This window comes from Gymnoscopelus microlampas, assembly GCF_963454915.1.
Source record: "Gymnoscopelus microlampas genome assembly, chromosome: 17".
NCBI classification, from domain to species: domain Eukaryota; kingdom Metazoa; phylum Chordata; class Actinopteri; order Myctophiformes; family Myctophidae; genus Gymnoscopelus; species Gymnoscopelus microlampas.
Window position 1 is genome coordinate 49,200,803 of NC_139954.1, and position 26,310 is coordinate 49,227,112.

General features: G+C 43.3%; 1 protein-coding gene across 1 annotated transcript in view; it reads left to right on the plus strand.

Annotated features, from left to right (window-relative positions):
• lrp1bb (low density lipoprotein receptor-related protein 1Bb) overlaps nucleotides 1–26,310 on the plus strand; it is a 597,729-nt gene that overhangs the window by 418,791 nt on the left and 152,628 nt on the right. The window contains exons 33-39 of the mRNA XM_084084305.1: nucleotides 10,371–10,515; nucleotides 11,971–12,092; nucleotides 13,150–13,281; nucleotides 18,655–18,789; nucleotides 20,407–20,536; nucleotides 25,294–25,420; nucleotides 26,214–26,310. The exon at nucleotides 26,214–26,310 is cut by the window's right edge and continues 55 nt beyond it. Coding sequence (XP_083940431.1) covers nucleotides 10,371–10,515; nucleotides 11,971–12,092; nucleotides 13,150–13,281; nucleotides 18,655–18,789; nucleotides 20,407–20,536; nucleotides 25,294–25,420; nucleotides 26,214–26,310 — 888 coding nt within the window. The remainder of the gene's footprint in view (nucleotides 1–10,370; nucleotides 10,516–11,970; nucleotides 12,093–13,149; nucleotides 13,282–18,654; nucleotides 18,790–20,406; nucleotides 20,537–25,293; nucleotides 25,421–26,213) is intronic.

The following is a 26,310-nucleotide window of genomic DNA, read 5'->3' on the forward strand; positions in this document are numbered from 1 at the left end:
ATTTAATTGATTATATTCAAAAAATCTATTATAATTATTACATTCTCGATTGTTTGATGAATCGAAAAAGTAATCGATGGGATAATTGCTAACACAATTATAGCTAGGGGAAGTGATTTACTTTGTTTAAAATAAGTGTTGAATAGCTCTATATTCTGATAGTATTCATTGCTATAGAGTGTTTGTTCAGTAGTACAGTATGTCTCTCCAGCTCTTTATTAAACATAAAATGCATTTTCAGGTTGTGGTACCAATGTTTTGCTTTGCTTAGCCAGACTATATCACTGTGTGGATATGAGTCTGGTGTCTATGAGGACGTTTTGTTTCCCAAGGGGGCGGGATCAAAACAATGGCTCTAGAGTCTGTACGCAATTTTATCCAGTCAGGATAGAGAACTCAAACAGGACACAGATTAAACAAGTGAAAATGGAAGTGATGACACAAATAAATGAGCTGAGACAATTGGAACTGGAACACTGTAAAAAATCACCTCTCTCCTGATTGGCTGAAATGGTGTCACCTACCTGACAATGTATTTCTGTTTATTAAAGAGCTGGAGAGACATGGAGACTCCTGTTACTGAACACATGCTGATTGATTGCTATCAGAATATTGTCCTTTAACCTTTTAACAAAAATATCACTTACCCTATCTTTAAGTCAATAGTCCCTAAATATAGATATAATGTCTAACCTGCCAAGAGTATTTATATCATTGCTGTCGGGACAGAAACCTCTTATCTATTATTTTGTTTTGGCAAATTAACCCCCTACTTGATCATGCTACAGCTTCACACCAAAGCAGTTGCAGATCTGTAGATCTGTAGATCTGTAGATCTGTATACTTTTTGCCCTTTTTTGAATTTTGAATCCTGAAAAGTTGCAGTTTTGGACATAACATGGTTTCCACGTCGACAGAGACGACGTCATAGGCTTTATATATATATATATATATAAATATATATATATACAGTATATATATATATATATATATCTCATAGGCTTTGTTTCCACTGAAAACAATGTGTGACGGCACGTCCAAAACTGACTGGTTTAAACCCCTTGACTGTCAGTTAGAGAGAGAGAAGAAGTGAAATTAGTCTAATCGATATGGAGCTGTCATTTCATTTGATGAGTGCAGAGGCATGGGAAAACCAAACAAAGGTGTGTTTGTATTGCTTTTTGCCTTTCTTTCTATTCGTGTGTGTGAGCGAGCGCGAGCGCGTGTGTGTGTGTGCGCGCGCGCGCACGCATGCGCGTGTATGTGTGTGTGTGTGTGTGTGTGTGTGTGTGTGTGTGTGTGTTTGCGCGCGCGCAACGCGCGCATGTGTCTTGCTGATTGCGGAGGCTGTTTGTGAGGAGCGGATAATGAAGGCAGTGTTTAGTGACACAAGGTCGATCCATTCAGCTCTCGGGGGCCGGGCATGTGTAGTAATTGGATTGGCCCGAGGGAGAAGGTGAAGGCCTCTTGTTTGGAAAGTGTGGGTGATCCATCAGCCCTTAGTCTCTCTCCTCCTCTCCTCTCCTTGCCTGGGAATCAAACCCGTGGTTTTGAGGTGGAAATTGAATATGATGAGCCACAAGTGAGCAATCACTGCTACAGCTGCCCCGACCGAACCGTGTCCCTGTGGCATCAAATTAACACAGGGAGGGGGTGGGGGGGGGGCACGGCTAATCTAGAACCAGCATAGCCTCTGGGGTCAAATGTTTTGTAAACTGCGTGTAGGCTGTCATTCCCACTCAGGGGAATTCCTGTGTGATTTCTGGAAATGAGTTTTAGTCTCCCTTGAACGATGACTTTGAGCCTGAAGCAAAATACTTGGCAGCAGACAGAGATTCATATAGCCTTTGAAGGAGGGAGGGGGGGGAACAATGGTTCACCTTTTGAGAGTGATTGCATGAAAGCAGCAGTTTAATTCTTTCTTTTTACTTTTCTGCTTATCATGGCATTTCTAAAGAGCAACAGCTTTTTATTCTATTAATAAGCTTACAGGCCTATTGTAGGAACATTTCCTTTCTTTCTTTATCATCACCATATCTACCTTTTTTAATCAGATTTTCATCAGAAATCATTCTGTATATTGTTGCTGTCAGGTGGACAACACCTGACAGCAAAACCGTTCTTCTTTTATTATTATTTTAAAATGGGAACTTGTAGATCGGCTATTTTCAGTCCTTTTGTGTGACACTCTCGTATGCCATTGATCTGCATGCAAAAACAAAACATAAATTGATTGATTGAATACTTTATTTAGAAAGACGTGGACACAGTACATGGAAGTACAATTCACAATACAAGGTCCTCTAAACTGGATCACTCATAAAAGCACTTGGCTTATTTAAAATGAGATCCCCACGCACTCACATCATGATGACATTTAAGAAGATACAATCAGCTTTTACAATCAGCTTTTAGACAGTTTTAGGAGGAGGGGAGGGGGGGGGGGGGTAGGTTAAGACTTTGACAGGGGCCAGTTTAGAATTGCAGCCTCCTGAAGGTGTTTTTTTAGGGCAGTTTTGAAAGTGAGTAGGGTTTTACACTCCTTTACTCCTTTGGGTGGGGCATTCCACATTTATGTTGTATAGCATGAGAAAGAGTTCATTCCCTTGTTTGTGCCAAATCTGGGTTGAACATGATCAGTGGAGTTGCCTCTGGTGTTATGATCGTGGACTTTTTTTAAAGTATTTTGACAAATACATGGGTATCCCAATGCTGTGGTGTATCTTGTAGACCAGGCCCATAGCAAGTTGCTGTACTCTGTCCTCAACCCTGAGCCATCCAACCCTATAGCAAAATGAGCAGGGGTTAGATGAGTTGTGTGATTAAAAACAAGAAGTAGCCTTTATAGTTTGTTTCGGGATGTCTTGTTTTTAAGGCCTTAGTGGTGTTGTGATACCATGAGAAGCATGCATAGTCGAAATAACCTACATGGAGATAAGAGGTGCCAGCTATGGTATACAATGTCTACCATTGTACTAGCATTGTTTAGATGTATCTATACATCTAAAATATGCTAATTACAGCTAGTTCTATCATATCACCACAGCTTGTACTATAGGCCTGTATATGTGCAGTACAGTACAGTATAAGCGATCAAACACAGCATGGCAGAATGTGTGTCGCCCCGGCTCAGATTAAACAACATGCATAACGTTGAACTACATGACATGGCATTAAGTGAGCTGATTGCCCATCCAGGGACTGCAGATGCAAATGAGCTCTTAGCTATTATATCTCTGGAGCTGCAATATATGAATATGCATTTTCCCTGTAAAAAAAAAAGAAGAAGGAAAAAGCGAGTTGATTTGATTTATTTAACCACATGAAGCCTAGCATCCAGTGTTGCCAGGTCTGCTTATTATAATTTCCCCCCAAGATTTCAAATAGCATGATGTATATGTTTAAAGTGCTCATGTGGCCCATATAGTCGCTTCTTTTGGGCTTGTTTACCTAGACCTGGTTGCTTGTTTCTCTGACAGAATCTGGCAACACTGCTGGCGTCCCTATTCTGGGCATGTCATAATAGACGAGCATTCTGCATCCTTGGCAGGCAATGTGTTAATGTGTCACTATGATACTACAAAAACTAAAATGCACATATTGGAGCTTCAAATAGTACGATCAAACAGTAGGTCAGCTGCCTCGGTGGCTAACCTGGTAGCAGCTCAGCTGGTGATCGCAACCTCCCAATGATCAAATCCCTTTTTTTCTCTATCTGCATAGTTTTGTGAGGTTAGGATTAGGTTTAGGATTAGGTTTAGGGTTAGGTTTATGGTTAGGTTTAGGGTTAGGTTTTGGGTTAGGTTTAGGCATAGTTTTGGCGTCCTGTGGCCATGGCCTCCCGTCATGTCAAAACGTGACGTTTCAGGGCTACTGATAGAGCGACAAAATGTGAGGCCTTGGGAGTGAGAACGGTTGGGCTCCAATGTGCATCTTAGACTTCATCATGTGACCAGTTTGTGATATCAGTCTTCTATGACACATCTATGACATATCTACTGTATGACATATCTATGACACATCTATGACATATCTATGACACATCTATGACACATCTATGACACATCTATGACATACAATTCCAACTTTTGGCAAGGTATCAGCTGGAACAGAGCCCCATTGACTTCCATAATAACATTTAAATCATATATTATAATATTATAAATATATCAAAAAGTATTTTCTAAACCATTATGTAGAGACTAGTAGTAATATACTGTATACTGTTGCATACAAAGTGTGACGCTGATGGGTCCAGCCAGCGCTCTCCACACAGACACACACACACACACACACACACACACAGACAGACAGACAGACAGACAGACAGACAGACAGACAGACAGACAGACAGACAGACAGACAGACAGACACAGACACAGACACAGACAGACACACACACACACACACACACACACAGACCCTTTCATCTTGTCGCTGTCATACAGAAACCTCTTATCTTCATATTCATAACCTCTTCAGTTTTCTGGTAAATTAACACCCTACTTTGATCATACCACAGCGTCACCCAAAAGTAGCAAAAATAGCAGATCTACAAGCTCGAAACGCGGCGCGAAGCGACGCGTTTTGAGCTTGTAGATCTGCTACTTTCGCTATTTATTTATTTTTATAATCCTGAAAGGTTATAGAGTTTTTGGACATATGAGGTTTCCACCATATTACTGTATCTACGGCTTTATCCTTTCACTGAGCCACAGGGTAAGAGAAAGAAAAACAGGGTCATCTTTGACCTGGTTAAGAAGCTCTGCATTATGAATGCTCTGAAGCCTTTTTCTGTGTTTTGTGTGTCTGATAAATATAAAATGTGTGCCTTTTATTTTTAGAGCATCTATAAAATGTGTCTGTGCCTTTATGTTTCTTTAGAGACATTAGTCCAGCCTGTGAAATGGGTCCATTTATGAAACGGTGTCCCTGCTGGCCTTTCAGAACGGACCATGAAGTGCATGTCCATCTCTGCACTATCTGCAAGGGCTTTTTTCTTCAGGGAAATGGAGTGGATGCATGGGGGTCTTCTCCATCTTGCTAAAGGGCAGAGGTCGCCTCACTTTGCAGTTTTGCACGCTGTTTTTCAGTGCTGGAAGAAGTACTCAGATATATTAGCCTACTTACGTAAAAGTATAGCAATACTGCAATGTAGAAATAAAATACTCTGTTAAGTAAAAGGCCTGAGTTCAAAATGTTACTTCACTTCAGTTTGCATCAAAATAATACTTTAAGAACCAAAGTGAAAGTACTAAAATGTTTGAAAATAGCAGATCTACAAGCTCTCAACGCGTCGCGATGCGACAATTTGAGAGCTTGTAGATCTGCTATTTTCAAATAGCCTAGGTATAAAATAGGGCTAAAGTGGTTAATGTATGTTTTATGATATAATCATTTATACCTACAAAGTAACTAGTAACTAAAGTATTCAAATTTTTTTGGGGAGTCAAAGTACAATATTTGCCTCTGAGATGTAATGGAGTAGAAGTAAAATTATTGAAAATTGGAAATACTCCAGTAAAGTACCTCAAAATTCTACTTAAGTACAGTGCTTGAGTACATGTACTTAGTTACTTTACACCACTGGATTTTTTAGAATGGAAAACTCCTGCTACAGTATGTCTGTGTAGAAGAGAGAGTTGGGCAGAGTGCCCAGTACCGTGCCTCAACGAGTTTACTCCTTTGAGTATGGAGCCTGTGTGGGATGTGGGGGGTTAAGGAGGAGCGTGTTGGGCTTCATCTCCCTCTCTCTCTCTCTCTCTCTCTCTCTCTCTCTCTCTCTCTCTCTCTCTCTCTGTCTCTCTCTCTCTCTCTCTCTCTCTCTCTCTGTCTCTCTGTGTCTCTCTCTCTCTCTCTCTCTCTCTCTCTCTCTCTCTCTCTCTCTCTGTCTCTCTGTCTCTCTCTCTCTCTCTCTCTCTCTCTCTCTCTCTCTGTCTCTCTGTCTGTCTCTCTCTCTCTCTCTCTCTCTCTCTCTCTCTCTCTCTCTCTGTCTCTCTGTCTCTCTCTCTCTCTGTCTCTCTGTCTCTCTCTGTCTCTCTCTGTGTGTCTCTCTCTCTCTCTCTCTCTCTCTCTCTCTCTCTCTCTGTCTCTCTGTCTCTCTCTCTCTCTGTCTCTCTCTGTCTCTCTCTGTGTGTCTCTCTCTCTCTCTCTCTCTCTCTCTCTCTCTCTCTCTCTCTCTCTCTCTCTCTCTCTCTCTCTCTCTCTCTCTCTCTCTAAACATGCACAGATGATGATAGCCTCTCTCCACATAGACTCAGTCCTAACAGAGACGCATCATTGCTTCAGCAAACATGCACACATGTGTGTGTATGTGTGTTTGTATGTACTAGAAGCTCGCCCCCGCTACGCGGGGGCTCGCGTCTAGCCCGCGGCCACGCCCACGTAGCGCCCGCGGCCACTTGGCAACTCATATAAGTGGCGTAGCGTCATGAGGGTCAGTGGGGCCGTGGCTCGGTCAGTGAAGACCCTGTAGTGCGGATGATATGTGGCATAGAGGGGCAGATTGTAAATCCCCAGAGGAAACATCCGTGGGCTACCATTGGTTCAGCGATGTGTGCGGTCGCCCTGCGGCCCCTCCTCCTCCACCAATGTGCAGTATTGAGAGCCCTGACGTCACAACAATTGGAGCGATGGGCACTGCACTGTGGTTGGTTAGGGTACACCTAGGGCCCAGGTAGAACCCAGTTAAAGCCTGCATGGGCAAACCCAGGTAGGACCCGCCTTGGTCCCACATAAACATGGGTAGTTGGGGCCCACCTAAGGGCCAGGTAGAAGCTACTTATAGCCTGCATGGGCATCGCAGTTGGGACTGAAGTGGATGCCGCTGACATTGCTGACATGGGGTCCATATGGTTTAGCCCACCTTGAAACCATATGGGAACTACGCTAGCATGCTGGCTGTAATGCAAACGCTGCATCATACCTGCAGTGTGTAGTTTGATGTTGTGTGTGTAGCAGATATACCTGCAGTGTGTAGATCAATGTCCATATGAAAGTCAATGCCCAGCAGTGTTTTTTTTCCCCAGCAGAGTTTCTAGTGTCTCTGTCTCTCTCTGGAAGAGGTTGCACATGAACTCTGCAGCCGCACTGAGGCGCTCCAACACAAACACTCTGACATTAAGCTGCTTCACACAACAAACATCAGCACGACGCTGCTGTTTGTCCAAAAGACACAATATCTCCTCTCCCACCGACGTCATGTGTTCATTTATCGACAGCCGTACAGACTCCTTTTGACACATTTTGCCTCGTTTATCCAGCTCTCACTGACTCATCGGGCTGTTATTTTGCTGCGATCAAGTCAACGATGTGAGAGATTAGCTGTCACAGACGGACGGACAGGGGGTGAAACATAGTCTTGCGCCATGCCTTTCGGCCTGGCGGAGACAATAAAAAAAGGAAAGTAAAGGAAATGAGCATTTCTGCAACAAAAGTAGTCAACAAACTATACTATGAAAACATGGGCCACATTGTCAAAGAATGTAAGAAAAGAGGCAGGCATGTAGAAAATAGCCGATCTACAAGCTTACAAAGCCTCTCAACGTGAGGCGTTTTGAGCTTGTAGATCGGCTATTTTCACAATATGTACTTGTGGAACGGAGTCAAACAGAATGGGGGGGGTCCCCAGATCAAGTACGTTTATTTGGGGGGGGGGGGCGGGGGGGGGCGGCGTGAAAGGGTTGATATGCACTGCTGTAATCGGAGCGAAATTATCTGAAATTACTACATGACCATAATGCAGCCTAACATGCGTTGCACGGGGCGGTCCTGCCATTACGTTAGTTACTGTAGTTGCTGTGGAGCTACATAGTTCTCCAGAAGACACACACAAACATACACCATCTACAATGGACTAACTGAGCAGCAATATTGACATTCACCACACGAACGTGCATTGTTGACAAAGTGATTGCACAGCCGCTGCAGGCATGACAACCACGTTAGCGTTAGCGACATGGCAGCTATCACAGCGCCCTGTCCGTCGTCGCTGGGACTAAAACTGTGATGGCTACAGCAGTAACAGCAAGCTGTCTGCGATGCCATTGTCTGGAGACTGCTCTTAGCGTGACACGACCAATGAGAGTGAGCGCTGTAGTTGTTGCTAAGATACGGTGGCGTCTCTGCCCCATAGCTTGTAGATCGCTCACGCATGATTGGCGTAGGCTGCGTTGCCAGGTCTGACTGTTTGTATAAGCGTTTTTGGGCTTATTTGGGTGCACTTTTGGGCTCGTTTCCATAGACCACGGCAGCGCTTATTTCTTTCCCGTGACCGATGTGGCAAAAAAAGTGCAAAACGAACCATCCGGAAGTAAATTGCGAGATGAAATATATAGCACTTTTTGATTATTAGAGAAGGAGACACATGTGAAGGTTGAAAATGAAAGGTAGGAGATTATATAGTTTTTCATGAGGGATTTTTGTAGCAAGTTGTGAGAGAATTGGGCCACTCCTGTGGGCGGGGGGCTGATTAGAACCATTGGGGTTTGAAAGGAGACGCTCTCTGTTTGAGTGGAAAGATGTGTATGTTTGTATGTATGTGTATGTGTGTATGTATGTTTGTAGCTCCATCAAACATGCAGTCAACTCTAGCTGATGATACCAGCTCCTCTGTATCACAAAGGGCTTTTTGACAAAACACACGCCTTGAGTTGCCTGCAGCGGTGGAAAGTAACTAAGTAAATTTACTCAAGTACTGTACTTGTTGTGGTACTTTTACTTTACTGGAGTATTTCCAATTGTCCATACTTTTACTTCTACCCCATCACATCTCAGAGGCAAATATTGTACTTTTACTTCCCTACAATTATGTGACTTAGACATTTTAGATTTTATTAGTAGATAGTAGATTTTTATTATTATTACAAAACATACATTAACACATTCCCTGCCAGAGTTTATTCATAAGGTACTCACCCACTGCCAGCGTTTTTGAGTTTTATAGCCTTTTGAACCGTTCACAAAAAAATTATATCCATTAAAATCCGCGATCGGATGGTGTTTATAAACAGCAACGACGGACGTACGAGCCCTCATAATGTTTACACTTTTTTTTCTTTTTCTTCTTCTGTGGTATCAGCGGCGAAAAGAGGCTGCAAACGTCATATCCGTTTGGCTGTGACGTGGCTGTGACGTTTCCCCACCGGCCATCTTAGATTAGCTTAGCCTCCGATCGGCTATCAGATCGTTTTTAAACACAAAGAGGATAACCGTTCGTCGATCAAAGAAAATAAAATACAACCGGAGCTTACCATTCGTTTTTTAAACCGTGTGAAAACCATGATCTTTAGCCAAAACCAGTGAAAAACTGCGAACCGGAAACGGTTGTCGGAAATTTTCTCATAGGATGGGTCGGAAGCGTCATGGGAAAAAAAAAAAATCAAGGATGGTACCAAAAATTTTTTTTTTCGTTATCAAACCACATTAAAAGACGATCCCGAGATATCTCGGGATACGCAGGTAACGGGTGGATTTAATGTCCCGAGATATCTCGGGATTGGCAGTATATGTGTTAACAGCCCTGTATACATTTTGGCCATTTGAAAATAGCCGATCTACAAGCTCACAATGCGTCGCGATGCGACGCATTGTGAGCTTGTAGATCGGCTATTTTCCAAATATTTGTATACATTTGAAACTTGTGAAAGGGGGACATTCTGTATAATGACTACTTTCTACTTTTGGTACTTTCAAGTACATTTTGATACCAATATCAAATATACCTTTTACTCAAGTAAATTTTGAATTCCAGACTTTTACTTGTAACAGAGTATATCTAAATTGCAGTATTGATACTTTTACTTAAAGGGACATTTCATCCCCAAAATGTATTTTTTTCTATGGATTAGTCACCCCATGGAGACTTGAATACATCGATATTTTTTAGTTTTTGTCTCATTCCTAAGCCAATAATTTGTAATAAAAATGTGAGTACTTTTTCCACCACTGGATACAATATCCTCTGTATCACGGAGGGCTCTTTGCCAAAACACACGCCTTGAGTTGGCTGACACATCGCTGACTGAACTCCTTTGAGGGAAATTGCACTCAAATAACTCAACAAAAGGCACATTACTCGTACTCGCTCTTTTTCGTACTCGCTCTTTTGTAGCGCTTTATTGTGGGGCTGAGAAGATTTTTTGCTCTGTCTACTGTACTGAACTTACTTACTATTCCTCCTTTCTTTCTTTATTTCGTTCTGTTCTTTCAAACTCATTATCACACATCGCCTCACCAAATAGCCTCGTGGAATAAAGCAATTTTCCCCGGCGGAGGACAGCGTGATGCTTAGCGGCGTATATAATCAGACACCTGCACGGTCCACTCCGCCGATGACATTGTCACAGAGAATGACTTTTCTTGTTATACAGGTGGCAAACTCTGGTGGGCCGATGATGAATCGGCACAGCTGGGGACGGTAACCAAGAGAGACGGGCGCAACCCCGCCGTGCTGCGGAATAAGACCAGTGGGGTGGTTCACATGAAGGTGTACGACCGGGAGGGGCAGAGAGGTAAGTGCATACGCACAAACGCACGCACATACATACACGCACACGCACACGCGCACTAGGGCTTTCACCAACTGGTCGACTAGTATAACCACTAGTCGACCTTGTTGGTACTAGTTGAATAATTGATTTAAACATTTTGTTTCCATTGTTTTAACGCCATTACTATTATTATTATCCTCCTGCCTTTATTTTTATGAAAAGGGGTGAAAAGTATGCCCAATAATAGCCTATTATTGGGCAATAACCCCCTTTTGAGGATCCTTGGAGACGCTGCTGTGCTGAGTGCTTCCCTTAAAACAGCATAAAAATAAAGACAGGAGGATAATAATAATAATAATAATAATAATAATAATAATAATAATAATAATAATAATAATAATAATAATAGGTTAACATCGACAATCAAAACGTGTTGGTCAGCTGTTGCCTTGCTCATCTGCTAAAATAAATTAATATATTTTTTCACCTGAAGACGGAGTGCTCTATTTTTTCCCTAGTCTGCCTCACCACAAGCAGAACTTTGGTTTCCTTTGGCTTCCACACACACACACACACACACACACACACACACACACACACACACTCATGTTCGTCCTTCGCGTGCGAAGATGACCAATGACTTCACGATATCTTGTACTGTAGGTGCGAAGATGGCTGATGAGGCCAATCCTCGCACGAAATGTCCGGTTGCACACACACACACTTTACGTTCAGACTTTTTGTAGGCCGATATGAACGCAGTTCATCATCTTACTTAACCATTATAAACCTATAGCATCCCATTATTCTGGGGGCAAACGAAAATAGCAGATCTGCAAGCTCAAAAACATGTCACAACGTGCCACGTTGTGAACTTGTAGTGCTATGCTATGTTATGAATAAATAAATAAATATAGTGACAATTTAGTCATCAAATAAAAACTAGACTAAAATGTTAGTGAGGGACTAGTGGAGAAGAGATCCAGTAGAACTAAAAGACAAGTCATTTTATGTTTGGTTGAGCTCGGGGTGTTGCACTCTGAAAATAGCAGATCTACAAGCTCACAACGTGTCGCGCTGCAACACGTTGTGAGCTTGTAGATCGGCTATTTTCAGCATGCAACCAAGTGTAAAATCAATCATTACGACGTCATCAAGGCACCACCAACATACATTTTAGTCAACTAAATCATCTGTAGATTTAGTCGACTATAATCTTGTGACATTTAGTCGACTAAAACTAGACTAAAAACTAAAACATTTCAGATGACTAAAATATGACAGAAACTAAATCAAAATGTGCTGTCAAATCAACACTGCTTACTTTGTGCCCCCTGTGTGTGTGTGTGTGTGTGTGTGTGTGTGTGTGTGTGTGTGTGTGTGTGTGTGTGTGTGTGTGTGTGTGTGTGTGTGTGTGTGTGTGTGTGTGTGTGTGTGTGTGTGTGTGTGTGTGTGTGTGTGTCATATCCTCCTCAGGCAGGAACCCGTGCCAGTTCAACAATGGAGGATGCTCCCAGCTGTGCTTCCCCACCTCAGAGAGCATGAGGACCTGCTCCTGTACCGTGGGATACAACCTCCGCTCTGACCGCATGTCCTGTGAAGGTCAGTGTCCCTGCTGTCACACCCACCTATCAGCAGCCTGCATGAGGGCCACAACACTACATATTTACACTTGTTATGTCCCCCAAAAGATATTTTTGGGTCTTTTCTGCTTTTTGTAGTACAGTGAAGAGTGACAGGAAACAGGGAGAGAGAAACGGGGAGTGACCTGCAGGAAAGGTCGGCAGTGATGTAATGGTGATTTTTTTCCCAGTGGAGCGGTGTTTGGACGTCACATGCACACACGCGCACGCCGCACGCATGTGAGCGACTTGCGGGCGCATGTGAGCGACGTGTGAGCGCATGTGCGCGACGTGTGAGCGCATGTGAGCGCGTGTACGTGACCTGAAAATAGCGCTCCACTGGAAAAGAAATCACCATTACATCACTGCTGACGTCGCGCAAGTCGCGCACGTGCACAACGTGTGAGCGCATGTGTGCGCACGTCCCGCACATGCTTGCCGCGCGCATGCATTTTGGTGGAGGTATGTTGTGGTTGCGTGTAGACAGGATACCACCACAGCAGAACTGAAGCCATAATGCTGTGTTGCTTTTATACGTGTATGAGGACGCTCACCGGTAAACCTGTTATACATATAGTAGCCATTTTGGTAGCCTACTTGGCTGGTGAATGAATCTAGGGGGGTGCGTTCTAGCCCCCCCGGGTGTGCATTATACCTCGTGGGTGCGCGTGAATAACGTACCGGTGAAACGCTGTGGTACTCCGTGTGGCCCCCATGACACCACTGGTCGTTGGGGCTCGGGAATCGAACCTGCATCCCGTTTTCAGGCTGCATCAGAGCCTATTAGGTGGTATGCGCCTTAATCGCTAGCCCATCAGCGCCCCAATTTCTGATACGTTTGTTTTTGGTTTTTGATTATTATTTTTGTATTCATATTTATTAGTTTATATAACCCCCACCCTTGTTTTTTTCTTAACAAATCGGGATGATTGAGACGTCAATGAAACAGTATGTCATTCTGTACATAATGTCTAACCTTAGTGTTACACACTTTGAATAGCTGGTGGTTTGATAGATTGTTTTGTTTTGTTTTCCAGGCGTTGATTCCTTCCTAATGTATTCCATCCACGAGGGGATCCGAGGGATCTCTCTGGATCCAAATGACAACGTGGAAGCCCTCATGCCCATCACCGGGACGCTGTTCGCCGTTGGAGTCGACTTCCACGCAGGTACTTGGACATGAACACTTTGGCACATATTCCAAACCAAGTCTTACAAAAGGAGTTGATGTCTTTGTGTGGTGATGTTCGGCTAGTCCGAAAATGTTGCTGTAGCGATATGGGGGCTTCAAGAGCAATAATAACAAGAGATTGTGACAGAGTTTTTATCTAGCAAACTGTCAGGCTGCTGAACAAAACCTGAGCCTGTCACCGGTGCTTAACTGATTTGCACTTTACTGATACACATTTAACCCATTTAGACCGGGAAATAGTCTGTCATTTTTAGATTTATTTGGCTATTTTTGAAAAATCGTAAACATTTGTGCAAATCTTTGAATATATTCATATTTTTTAAAGCGAACGTTTTTAACTCAAATCTATGCCTCTGGGGGATTGTACAAATGTCTTCTAATTCCTAACAGTTATTTTTTATGTTGCTGGTTCAACAGTGGTTCTCAAGCTTTTTCATGTCAAGGACCCCCACAATTATATGTATTTGGCCGCGGACCCCCATCTGAAAATGTTTTGTTCCAGGGACCCCCAGAAGCAAAGATTTGAGTTAACAATTCATATATATATATATATATATATATATATATATATATATATTCAAAGATGTGCAAACATTTTCACGACTTTTAAAACAAAAAATAGCAGATCTACAAGCTCATAGTGCGGCACTCGGTGCCGCACTATGAGCTTGTAGATCTGCTATTTTTGAATAGCCAAAGAAATCTAAAGTGACACAGATCCGTTCCCGGTCTTAAAGGGTTAATGTGTCCATGGACCTCTTTAAATGACATGATACTGATTTTAACATGCTGCTATATTTTCAGGCTTTTTGTGCTCATTGTATTTTCCATTCTTTACTTCTAATTCTATTTTTCTCCTTGAACTGGAAACATGAAAGCCTGAATAAACAAGCGTTTCACCTCAGTGTTACCTGTAATTGTGTTGTGACAGTAAAGTTGGTAGACGTATTGATTGATTGGAGGTGCAGGATGAAACACACTTCTGCAATAAGGCACTGTGCTTGTTCATCCTTCTCCACAATATGACCTCATTGTGTTCTTATTGACCTGTCGGAGCTGGTTTGGGAGAATGAAATCAGAAATCAGAAAGACTTTATTGTCACGCCTCAAAAAATACCTCAGTCGGGTGAAATTCATTTACCAAAGGCTCCTCAGACTCACAGTTCAATAATGAAAAAAATAAAACCGAATACAGCCATAACTCCATCACTATATAAAAGTCATCAACACATAATAAAAAACTAAGTTGTCAAAAATGAAAAGTACTCGAATTTATGGAGTGTGCTGCAGCCTTTCAGAAGAAAGGTCGCAGCACACTTAATAGCCTTGATGCAAATGATTTTTTCCCCTACTATCGCGGCAAAAAAAGGCTTGCCTTCATAAAGGGCTTGGCATACCTTCCTCCGTCGCCCCCACGTCTTCCTCAGCACTCTGCTGTACCGTACGTCATCTAATGAAGCAGACAGATCTTGAAATGGATCTGCCAGGGTCAGCGGAGAGACGGAGGAGGGTTCCTTCAACCGTGCAATTTAGTCTGGAGCCTTCGCTCCGTTAAGTGGCATGGGCAAATATCCCGCACGGCGTGACACATCTCTGCTGTTTTCATATCCAACGGTACACACCATTTGTAATCAAGCACAGAGACGTAAGGAGGGAGCAGCAAAGGTCTGCTCGGCTCGCTGTGACCTCTTGAATAAATGGTTCATGGGACTGGAGGAGTGCGGCGCATATGAAAGAGTGATAAGTTGGCATTAAGGGTGATCTATACTGGGTTCGCGCGAGGGGGGTGTCGAGCGGCGCAAACAGCCGAGCTGCAAGCTCACGCCGCGGTGCGGCCGCGGCACGTCGTGAGCTTGTAGATTGGCTCTTTCCGCCCGTGCGACACGGCTCCCGATCGAGTATAAATCAGACATTAGAGCGCCGTTAACTCCCGACCATTTTCCTCTCGAGCGTCTCAAGCAGACCTGACACAAAGCAATTCCCCAGATATTACATCAAATGAAGGTAACACGCACAGCGTAATGTATAAACCCAACATCGCGCGGGCCTTGCACTGGCATTTGTTACATCCACAGGCTTCTACTGCATAATTCATATGATAAATATGGTAGATTTATTACACCGACGAATGCCGCGGATATAGTATAGGCTCGCTGTGCTCCACATGTGTTATAAGGTGTCACCCTCGTGCGATAACAATAGCTGTATGAGGGAAATTGAGGGCTGTAAGAGGCAGACTAATACCCTTCCCCTACTGTGGAATAAACTCCCCGACCGTTCCTGCTCACTTAGATCAGCTAACACCAGAAAGCCTTCACCTAAAACACTCTCTGCTCCCTCCTGGCTCCCAAGCTGTGGAACAAACTCCTCGTTGCAGTCAGAACTGCAGACTCACTGCCAATGTTTCACCTCTTCAGACTCACTGCCAATGTTTCACCTCTTCAGACTCACTGCCAATGTTTCACCTCTTCAGACTCACTGACAATGTTTCACCTCTTCAGACTCACTGCCAATGTTTCACCTCTTCAGACTCACTGACATTTTTTTCGCCATAGTCTGAAATCTCACCTCTTCAGACTCCACCTCAGCCTCTAGCAGTGTTGATTTCGTCGACTAAAACTATGACGAAACATGTTCCTCGACTACCTTTTTTCACTGACGAAAACTACATAAAAACTAAACTATGATGACTAAAACTAGGACTAAATATATTGACAATTTCGTCGACAAATAAAAACTAGACTAAAATGTTAGTGAGGGATCTAGTGGAGAAGAGATCCAGTAGAACTAAAAGACAAGTCATTTTATGCATGGTTGGGCTCGGGTGTTGCGCTCTGAAAATAGCAGATCTACAAGCTCACAACGTGTCGCGCTGCGTTTTAGTCAACTCAAATCTTATGATATTTAGTCGACTAAAACTAGACTAAAACCAAAACATTTCAGATGACTAAAATATGACTAAAACTAAATGGAATGTTATTCAAAACACTGACTAAATCAAAATGTGCTGTCAAAATGAACACTTCCCCCTACCTATCCTCTCTCCCTGTATAGCCTCCTTGTCACGTTTGTTAGATTGATGCTATAGCTTACTATGCAGGTAAACTGTCTTTTTTTTGTGACTTAAATTAACCAAGACATATCTAAAATATTGTGAGTTGTAACACATACACACCAAATGTACACACATGCCAAAGCATGCCAAAGCTTTGCCTGTACCAGCTGTGCGCCCCGTCGTGCACAAAGTTACACATACGGTAACGTTCTATATCAGAATCATGTTTATTGTCACATCACAGGATCAGAGCTGTAAAACAGCGGGGGGGGGATTGTGCAAAGCTCCATTGTTTGCAAAAAGAAAAAAATAATAGTGGTGAGCAAGTGGGAAAAGAAAGATTGAAAAACAAAGCTACTGTATCAACATGTTTACACATGATGGCGTATCCATCTGTTACAGTACGGTTACTGTATGCACGTGAGCTTTAGACAGAAGGTGCCTGAGCATATAGCATCTGGTACAGTATAATACTGATCACCATGTAGACCTGTGGTTTTCAACCTTTTGTATGTATTTGGCCGTGGACCCCCATTTAAAAAAATGTGTGCCAAAAAAATAAAAATGACGTGTTAACGCGTCCATGGCAGGTGCAAGAAGAGTATATCAGTGTGTTGTAATGAGATTAAGGTGCAAGAAGAGTATATCAGTGTGTTGTAATGAGATTAAGGTGCAAGAAGAGTATATCAGTGTGTTGTAATGAGATTAAGGTGCAAGAACAGTATATCAGTGTGTTGTAATGAGATTAAGGTGCAAGAAGAGTATATCAGTGTGTTGTAATGAGATTAAGGTGCAAGAAGAGTATATCAGTGTGTTGTAATGAGATTAAGGTGCAAGAAGAGTATATCAGTGTGTTGTAATGAGATTAAGGTGCAAGAGTATCAGCAGAGTGTCAGGTTCAACCACATATAGTCCTACACAAACTGATATAATCCACAGGAAGCAAAACCTTCCTCAATGACATGCTCTCTGACAGACAAGAGTGACAGGTTGGTATTGATGAACAGGAGTGGAACACGGACAACTCATTACGCAAACTAATCACCGCGGGGTCGTGGTTATGCATGTTTCTCGTGGAACCGCGGCCCAAAGCGCCCTCGAAAATCCTCCAGAGCGGCCTGGCCGAGGTCAACCGCAATCTCGGTTGAGGTGTGACTCGCGGAATTTTGCGAAAAAAAAAAAAAAAAAGGAAATAAGACGCTTTGTCGAAGGGGACGAGGTGGTACGGAGCGAGGCTCTCTCTCTCTCTCTCTCTCTCTCTCTCTCTCTCTCTCTCTCTCTCTCTCTCTCTCTCTCTCTCTCTCTCTCTCTCTCTCTCTCTCTCTCTCTCTCTCTCTCTCTCTGCCCCCCCCCCCCCTACCCTTCCATTGCTCAGGCTTGCAGGTGAACATGCAAATACGGAGCTGCTGCTGCTGCTGCTGAGCTCAGCCCCAGCAGCAGCCCGATAGCTCACGCATATCATTTGCATGTCATTATGGCACAGAGCACGCGGTCTAGCAACCCGGCGGAGCGTGAAAAAAGATGAAAAGCCCCTCCAGCTGGAGGCTGTCACATGTGAGATATGTGTTAACAGACTGTGAAGGCAGCGTAAACAGGAGAGAGTGCAAATAAACATATAACGCCGCCTAACCTCTTAACAACCTGTACGTGCGCCCAGTGACAGGCACGTGCTCAAAATGTACTTAAAGATGGGTTGGGGGAGGGGGGGGGGCAGAGAATGAATTACTTACTGTTTCAACATGCTCGTGAAACAAAGCTGTAAAAATATGACAAAGGATTCTGCTGTAACAGCTTTATGGAAAGGAAAGCACGTTTTGCATAAGGCTCATATATATCTCCCCCCCCCCCCCCCCCCCCAATAAAATTTGGTCAACAATTACCTTTCCCCCGCCAAGGGGGGAAAGGTATGTGGGGTGTTGCATATTCCTCCATCACGGTGCTTTATATCCGCTGCCTGCGCCATTTTTTGAAATGGTCCGTGCCGTGGTAAAAATACGACTTCACCGTCTCCCTTTGTTTGAGGGCATAAATAAAAAAAAATCGGTGGGTGCCCCGTTTGTCATCATTTTTATTCACCATGAAGTGTGTTCTCTCTCTCTCTCTCTCTCTCTCTCTTTCTCTCTGTCTCTCTCTCTCTCTCTCTCTCTCTCTCTCTCTCTCTCTCTCTGTCTCTGTCTCTGTCTCTCTCTCTCTCTCTCTCTCTCTCTCTCTCTCTCTCTCTCTCTCTCTGTCTCTCTCTCTCTCTCTCTTTCTCTCTCTCTCTCTCTCTCTCTCTCTCTCTCTCTCTCTCTGTAGGGAACGACACGGTGTACTGGACAGACATGGGCTTGAACCGCATCTCGCGGGCCAAGCGGGATCAGACCTGGAGGGAGGACATCATCACCACCGGCATCAGCCGGGTGGAGGGCATCGCCGTGGACTGGATCGCCGGTCAGTATTATTGTGTCGGTCTGGGAAAAAAAGTCATGTTTCTATAGCCTGGAATCCAGACTGATTCACTACGTCTTTTTCTCACTCGTATGTCCGTTACGTACAGTAGGCAAGTCAGGAAGTGACTCGAGTTTTACAACACTGGTCCCCCCCCCCCTCCCCATCAAAAGTACAAGTACTCATTATGCAGAATGTCCCGTTTTACAAGGTATCATATGTATATTTGTATTACAATCTTTAGAAAATAGCCGATCATCGCAATGCACTGTGAGCTTGTAGATCTGCTATGTTCAAATAGCCGAAGTTTAAATAGGGCTGAAGTTGGCAATGTATGCTGTGTAATAATAATTTAAATCTACAAAGTAACTACTGTAGTAACTCAAGTTTCCAAATAATTGTAGTGGAGTAAAAAGAGCAATTTGCCTCTGAGATGTAGTGGAGTAGAAGTAAAAGTATTTAACATTGGTATACTTGGTATACTCCAGTAAAGTAAAAATACTTAAAAATAATAATAAGTAATAATAAATGTACTTAGTTACTAGTCCACCACTGCTTTTAAGTGGTTAAAAAGAAGATGATTTGACCGTATTGTTCAACGGTCTCTACTCTGCGTCTTCATGTTGCGGCTCTCGTTCCAAAGGCAGTCGCTCCTGTTTTATTCTTATTTTCCTCCTCTAGTAAATGATGGCCAAACAAGGCTGATAGAAATGGCAGCAGTAAAGCCATTCAGGTGTTGTGTAAGACTTTATTCAGTCCCTGGACTGAGACATATTTAACACACTTAATAGATAAGCATCCCCCAGATGAGAAGACTGCACATTCTCTGGAAGACTATTTGCGGTAATGGGGTCTGTGTGTGTGTGTGTGTGTGTGTGTGTGTGTGTGTGTGTGTGTGTGTGTGTGTGTGTGTGTGTGTGTGTGTGTGTGTGTGTGTGTGTGTGTGTGTGTGTGTGTGTGTGTGTGTGTGCGCGTGCGTGCTCACATTTGAAACCTTTATGTGTTGTTGTGTTGGCTCTATGCTCTTTGTAACAAGAGTATTGTTATGTTGTGGTATTGCTACTTTTACTTAACCCATTAAGACCGGGAAAAATAGCAGATCTACAAGCTCATAGTGCGGCACCGGGTGCCACGCTATGAGCTTGTAGATCTGTTCTTTTTTTTTTATCTTAAAAATGTGTGCAAATCTTTGAATATATACTTTTTTAAAGCGAACGTTTGTAACTCAAATATTTGCTTCTGGGGGGGTCCCTGGAACAAAACATGTTTACAAATGTTTGCTTTAAAATATATATATTCAAAGATTTGCACAAATTTGCACGATTTTTCTAAAATAGCAGATCTACAAGCTCATAGAACGGCACTCGTGCTATTTTTGGCTAAAGTTCTCCTCAGAAAAGGGATGCTAGGGTTCAATTGGTTAACGTAAAAAAAAAATCATATCACACAAAGATTTGGCGGACCCCCTGTAGTAACTCTGAGGACCCCCTAGGGGTCCCGGACCCCCTGTTGAAGACCCCTGGGTTAAAGCACAAAGTAGTACTTTTCCCACCACCGCCGGTAATGATGCTCTGCTGTGATTACACATTGTGAACGTTGTAATCTCTTGTGAACAAACAGGGAACCTCTACTGGACCGACCACGGCTTCAACCTGATTGAGATCTCCCGTCTGAGCGGCGCCTATCGCTCTGTGGTCATATCTGAAGGACTGGACCAGCCCAGGGCCATCACCGTCCATCCACAGAAAGGGTACGGCACAATAAAACACTGTTGAAAATGTGGTGGAACATCTCTAGAGGAGCAAGGAGGCTCCCCAAGCCACGCTGACAGACCAGTCTGCATGTTCACTAGTTATTCAGCACCATGTAATGTTGATTTTGACAGCAAATTTGTATTTAGTTTTAGTCTTTTGATTAACATTCCATGTAGTTTTAGTCATTCTGAAATGTTTTAGATTTTGTCTAGTTTTGGTCGACTAAATATCCTAAGATTATATTCTACAGTTGATTTAGTCGACTAAAATGTATTTTGGCGGTGCTTTGATGGCGTCGTAATGCCTGATTTTACACTCGTTTGCATGCTGAAAATAGCCGATCTACAAGCTCACAACGCGTGGCAGTGCGACGCATTGTGAGCTTGTAGATCTGCTATTTTCAGAGCACAACCAAACATAAAATGATTTGTCTTTTAGTTCCACTGGATCCACTCTCTTCTCCACTAGTCCCTCACTAACATGTTAGTCTAGTTTTTATTTGTTGACGAAATTGTAAATATATTTAGTCTTAGTTTTAGTCATCATAGATTAGTTTTTATTTTGTTTTTATTTTGTTTTCGTCAGTGATTTTTTTTTTCTTTTTTTCACAAAGTATACATTACAACATCCTAGGTTTAATCTAATCATGCACAGAAGAAGCAGGCAGCATCAGCTGTAGAATCAGCTTCCATGAGTTCCTGCTTGGTGCTTTTATCCTATCCCTATCAAGCAGACATAATCAAAGCTATTCTTACCCACAGTACCACTCACAAGGTGTTCCAGTATTGATTGAATGATTGAAGTACTTTATTTAGAGAGACGTGGTAAAAGTACATGGAAGTACAGTTAACATTACAAGGTCCTCTAAACTGGATCGCTCATAAAAGCACAGTGACTTATTAAAAATGAGATCCCTACGCACTCACATCATGATGACATTTAAGATAACAGACAGATATACACTACTATGCAGAACGTCATACAATCAGTGTACAGGTTACTGGTATGAAAAACTAGAAATATGTACAATAAACAGTTCAAGGAGGGGAGGGGGGGTTAGGTTAAGACTTTGACATGGGCCTGTTTGGAATTGCAGCCTCCTGAAGGTATTTTCTATTAACTTCCTGCATTCATCATCACCATTGATGCTGCATACCTAATAGGTCCAGTCTGTTCTCTCGTCTCTATTTGAATCACAGACCTTTAGACACAAAAAGGGTCATTTTGACATTTCCAGATATATGAGTCATCATGCTTCATCACTCTTAATATAGTTCAGTCTCCTAGTCTGTGTCCAGCTGTCTAATACACATGCATATTTACTCAAACACATACACATGTGGGTACAATACGTATCTTGCATATCACCGTATGGTATGGAAATACCATAACATAAATATTTATCTTATCAAAATGTTAATTTCAATAACAATTTTGAGGGTGTCATTATTGTCAAAAAGCAGATCTCCAAGCTCATGTTTTATGTTACTTATTAGGCTTGTTTATTGTCTCCGCCAGGCCAAAAGGCATGGCGAGAGAGTATGTTTTACCCCCTGTCCGTCCGTCCGTCCATCCGTCCGTCTTACTCCTACAGATTTTATCCAAACGTCATGCAAATTGGTACACAGTATCTCTATAGTCATGTGATCAACCCGGATCTGTCCGATTTCCCATATTCCATCCTGATTGGCTAAGGTTGGCTTCCAAAGTTTGCAGGATTGGTCCGTTTTGAACAAAATGCCTCAAATCATGAACGCAGCTTGCAATTTCCGTGAGATTTCACACGCACATTCCCACTAGGCCGAGGAAGAAATGCCACCCATTTCACATTGGCCTGTTATAGCGCCACCACCAGGTCTAATTTAGCAAAACACATTTTTGGAACAAAATGCCTCAAATCATGAATGCAGTGTCCGATTGCCGTGAAAGGCCTAAGAAGAAATGGCGCCCCTTTTCACATTGGCCTATTATAGCGCCACCAGGAGGCCACAATAACATACCTGACCTGGCGGAGACCTGTGCTCCGAGGAGCACTTTTTCTATATATATATATATTTTTTTTTTGTTCTTGACCACAAGGTTATGACATTTACTGTAGATGTTAGATGCATGTTATTTAAACAGATGCTACAGTAGGTTCATTTTTGAGACACTACACTGTCTCTCTGTATTCTATGTATGTGTTTATCTTGTTTACTATAAGTACCGCTGATAAGAGCATCTGCTAAATGCCCACATTTTATACAACAATTGTTGCGGCTAATTTTGCGGTTTACATTTTATTACATTTTTTAAGCCATTTCACTTGGCAAGCCCCGGCTATGGGTCTCTGGGGGATTCTTGGCATGGAAGCGTTTTGGAACCTCTGCGTCAGTCAGTGCAACAAGGGCTGAGCGGGGGGGTGAGCTGCACATGGAGTGGGAGTGTGTGTGTGTGTGTGTGTGTGTGTGTGTGTGTGTGTGTGTGTGTGTGTGTGTGTGTGTGTGTGTGTGTGTGTGTGTGTGTGTGTGTGTGTGTGTGTGTGTGTGTGTGTGTGTGTGTGTGTGTGTGTGTGTGTGTGTGTGTGTGTGTGTGTGTGTGTGTGTGTGTGCGTGCGTGCGTGCGTGCGCGCGCGCGCGCGCGCGCGTGCGTGCGTGCGTGCGTGCGCGCAGCGCGCTCAGTGCTAACACCACTCGCTGCGATCAGTAGTTCCTTTATTATAAGTTGGACAATGGTTTTGCTGAGGAGCTTCTTGTGGACGGACATACAGGGCCTTTATAGTTATATTATAACAGCAGGGTGTGCATGAGACAACCACCTACCTGAACATCTCATATGAAGGTGTTGATGGAAGGCCTGTGGTGCACATTGTGAAATAGACCAGCTAATGGCCGTAGACAAAAGCCAACGTGACAAGCACCTCTCCCTGCTGTACCCCTGCTGTTTGAGACTTCATTTAATGGTCCTGTAATGGAGGCGTATGAACATGTTATTATCACATTATCTTATCTCATTACATCAGTCCAGTGGGTCTCAAAGTGGTCCGGTGGTCCTGCAGAGACCCTCAGGGTTCCTTGAAGGGAGGTCTGTAGGCTAACTCTTTTTTTTCTCTCTCTCTTTTTAAAATATTTTTCCCACAATTTTGTAACCCATTGTTTCACCCAGTGCCAATGCCTAAACTTGTAAACCTGGGCGCTACTCTCCCTCTGCCAGCCTGGGGAGAGCCCAGAACTGAGCTCATGCTTCCTTCAATGCATGAAGAGTGAGCAGACCGCTTCTTATCACCTGACGGGGGGGTGAGTTTCCCCGGTAGGACGTAGCGCGTGGAAGGAACACGTTATTCCAACCAGTTCCTTTCCCCTCCATCAGGCGCCCCGGCTGACCAGGGGGAGGCGGTATAGAGATCCAGGATTACTGCATGTTTTTTTTTGTGAGGGTTCCTACCATAGGGGACACGGGGAGAACATGCAAACTCCACACAGAAAGGCCCTTTCACCAACCACACCTAGGGTATGGGCACTGATAGTCTGGGAGGCATTGCCTCGGAGTTTGGACCGCGGGGGCGCGGCCACTGCGTTGTGATTCAAATCAACAGCCAATGAAGAAAAGGGGGCGGGATCCACATGCAGTGGGTGTTGCATCTAAATAGGATCGACGGGAAGCAATTTCCCCTTGAGAAATTTCGGCCGCCATTGTTGTGTACTGCTGTTTGCCTCTCGTCGGACTTTTTAGACGAGTTGCACAGCTCTCAGACCGGTAAGAGGCGTGTCCGCTCAGATTCAGAGCGTAAATAACATCCCGCCCACAAATCCCAGGGCTCTGGCCCAGAAGTTCCTCGCCGAGCCGGCGAAAACTTCTGGGAACTCAGATTAGGGCACTGATGACACAGAGGAGAGGACACGCCCAGAGCGTCTGTAGGCTAACTCTGAGAGTGTACACTCTCAGGGTTATGGGGGGGATTTTATACCGTCCACAATTCACAAGCTCAACTTCCCATGATGAAAGATTGATGGATTTTACAATGAGTTGGTAGATGTGTGTTGTGTGTTGTGTGTCCAGATCTTAGCGTTATGCATACTGTGGCCATCTAAATGATGACTGATGACTGAGCGGGAGTGCATGATTTAACCTCATAAAATTCATCTTCATAAAATAGTAATATGTGAGCTAATGCTAATGCTAATTATTATTATGTAACATTTTGGGCATTGACCCGACGCACTCATCCAGAGAGACTTAGCAAAGCATGAAGGATAGACTTTTAATTCCACCTCAAAGTCAGAACAATAACCGTGTTCAGAACCTTAGCCATCTATTCCAGCTCTATTCCGTGCCGAAAAACAGACGATCTACAAGCTCACGACACGCTGCAATGCGACGCGCTGTGAGCTTGTATGTCTGCTATTTCCGGCTTAAAGGGATAGTTCACCGCCAAAATGACTTTTTTTCCTATCGATTGCGCACCCCATGGAGACCTGAATTCACAGAGATTTGTTTTGTTTCCTAAGTCAATAATTTGATGACCGGCAGCGGCTCCGGTAGGAGACATCAGCGTCTTCCTGCCGGTCATCAAATTATTGACTTAGGAATGAGACAAAAAGGACAAAATCGACAAGGCTTCATGGGGTGTGTAATTGATAGAAAATAAGTCATTTTTTGGGTGAACTATCCCTTTAAAAGTATAGTGGCAAGAGCTAGAGAGATGTAGGAGGTTTTTATAAAACATTTTATGCTAAAAATAATCATGTTCTTGCTTTTTTCTTTTTCTCTCCAGGTATCTGTTCTGGACTGAATGGGGGCAGAACCCCTGCATCGGACGCTCTCGCCTGGACGGGTCAGACCAGGTCACACTCGTCAACTCGGGCATCGCCTGGCCCAATGGCATTTCCATAGACTATGAGGTACCTTATCCCCAGTGGTGTAAAGTAACTTAGTACATTTACTCAAGTAACTGTACTTATGTACAATTTTGAAGTACTTTTACTTTACTGTAGTAGTTCCAAATTTCTGTACTTTTTACTTCTACTCCACTACATCTCAGAGGCAAATATTGTACTTTTACTCCACTACAATTATATGAACACTTTAGTAGTTACTAGTTACTTTGTAACTATATACATTTCGGCCATTTGAAAATAACAGATCTACAAGCTCACAATAAAAAAATGTTATCTGTAGATCTAGATAAAGATTTTTATACATTCTTATACATTTGAAACTTGTGAAATGTGACATTCTGCATAATGAGTATGCTTTGTACTTTTGGTACTTTAAGTACATTTTGATACCAATACTTTTGTACTTTTACTCAAGCAAAAATGTTGAATTCCGGACTGTTACTTCTACATTGCGGTATTGATACTTCTACTTAAGTGAAAAAAAAAAAAAAGAGTATTTTTTTCCACCACTGCTTGTCCCTGACCCTCATATATATATATAAAAAAACTCATCATCATCATCTTCTTCCCCCGGTCCGTTCCCATTTCCATTCCCCAGCGTCTTTCTCTCTCTCTCTCTCTCTCTCTCTCTCTCTCTCTCTCTCTCTCTCTCTCTCTCTCTCTGCGTATATACCTCTTTTGTTGGCGTGGGGCGGGCGAGAGACGTACCGCCCCCACCCCTTAAGAGCAGTGCATGGTGGAGTGGTTTGGGGGGGGTCTGTCTGATGATGTGCATTTTTTTAAATTACTTTCCCAGGAAAACAGATTATACTGGTGTGACGCCCGCACAGACAAGATCGAAAGGATCAACCTTGAGACGGGCGAGAGCCGCGAGATTGTCCTGTCAGCGGCCA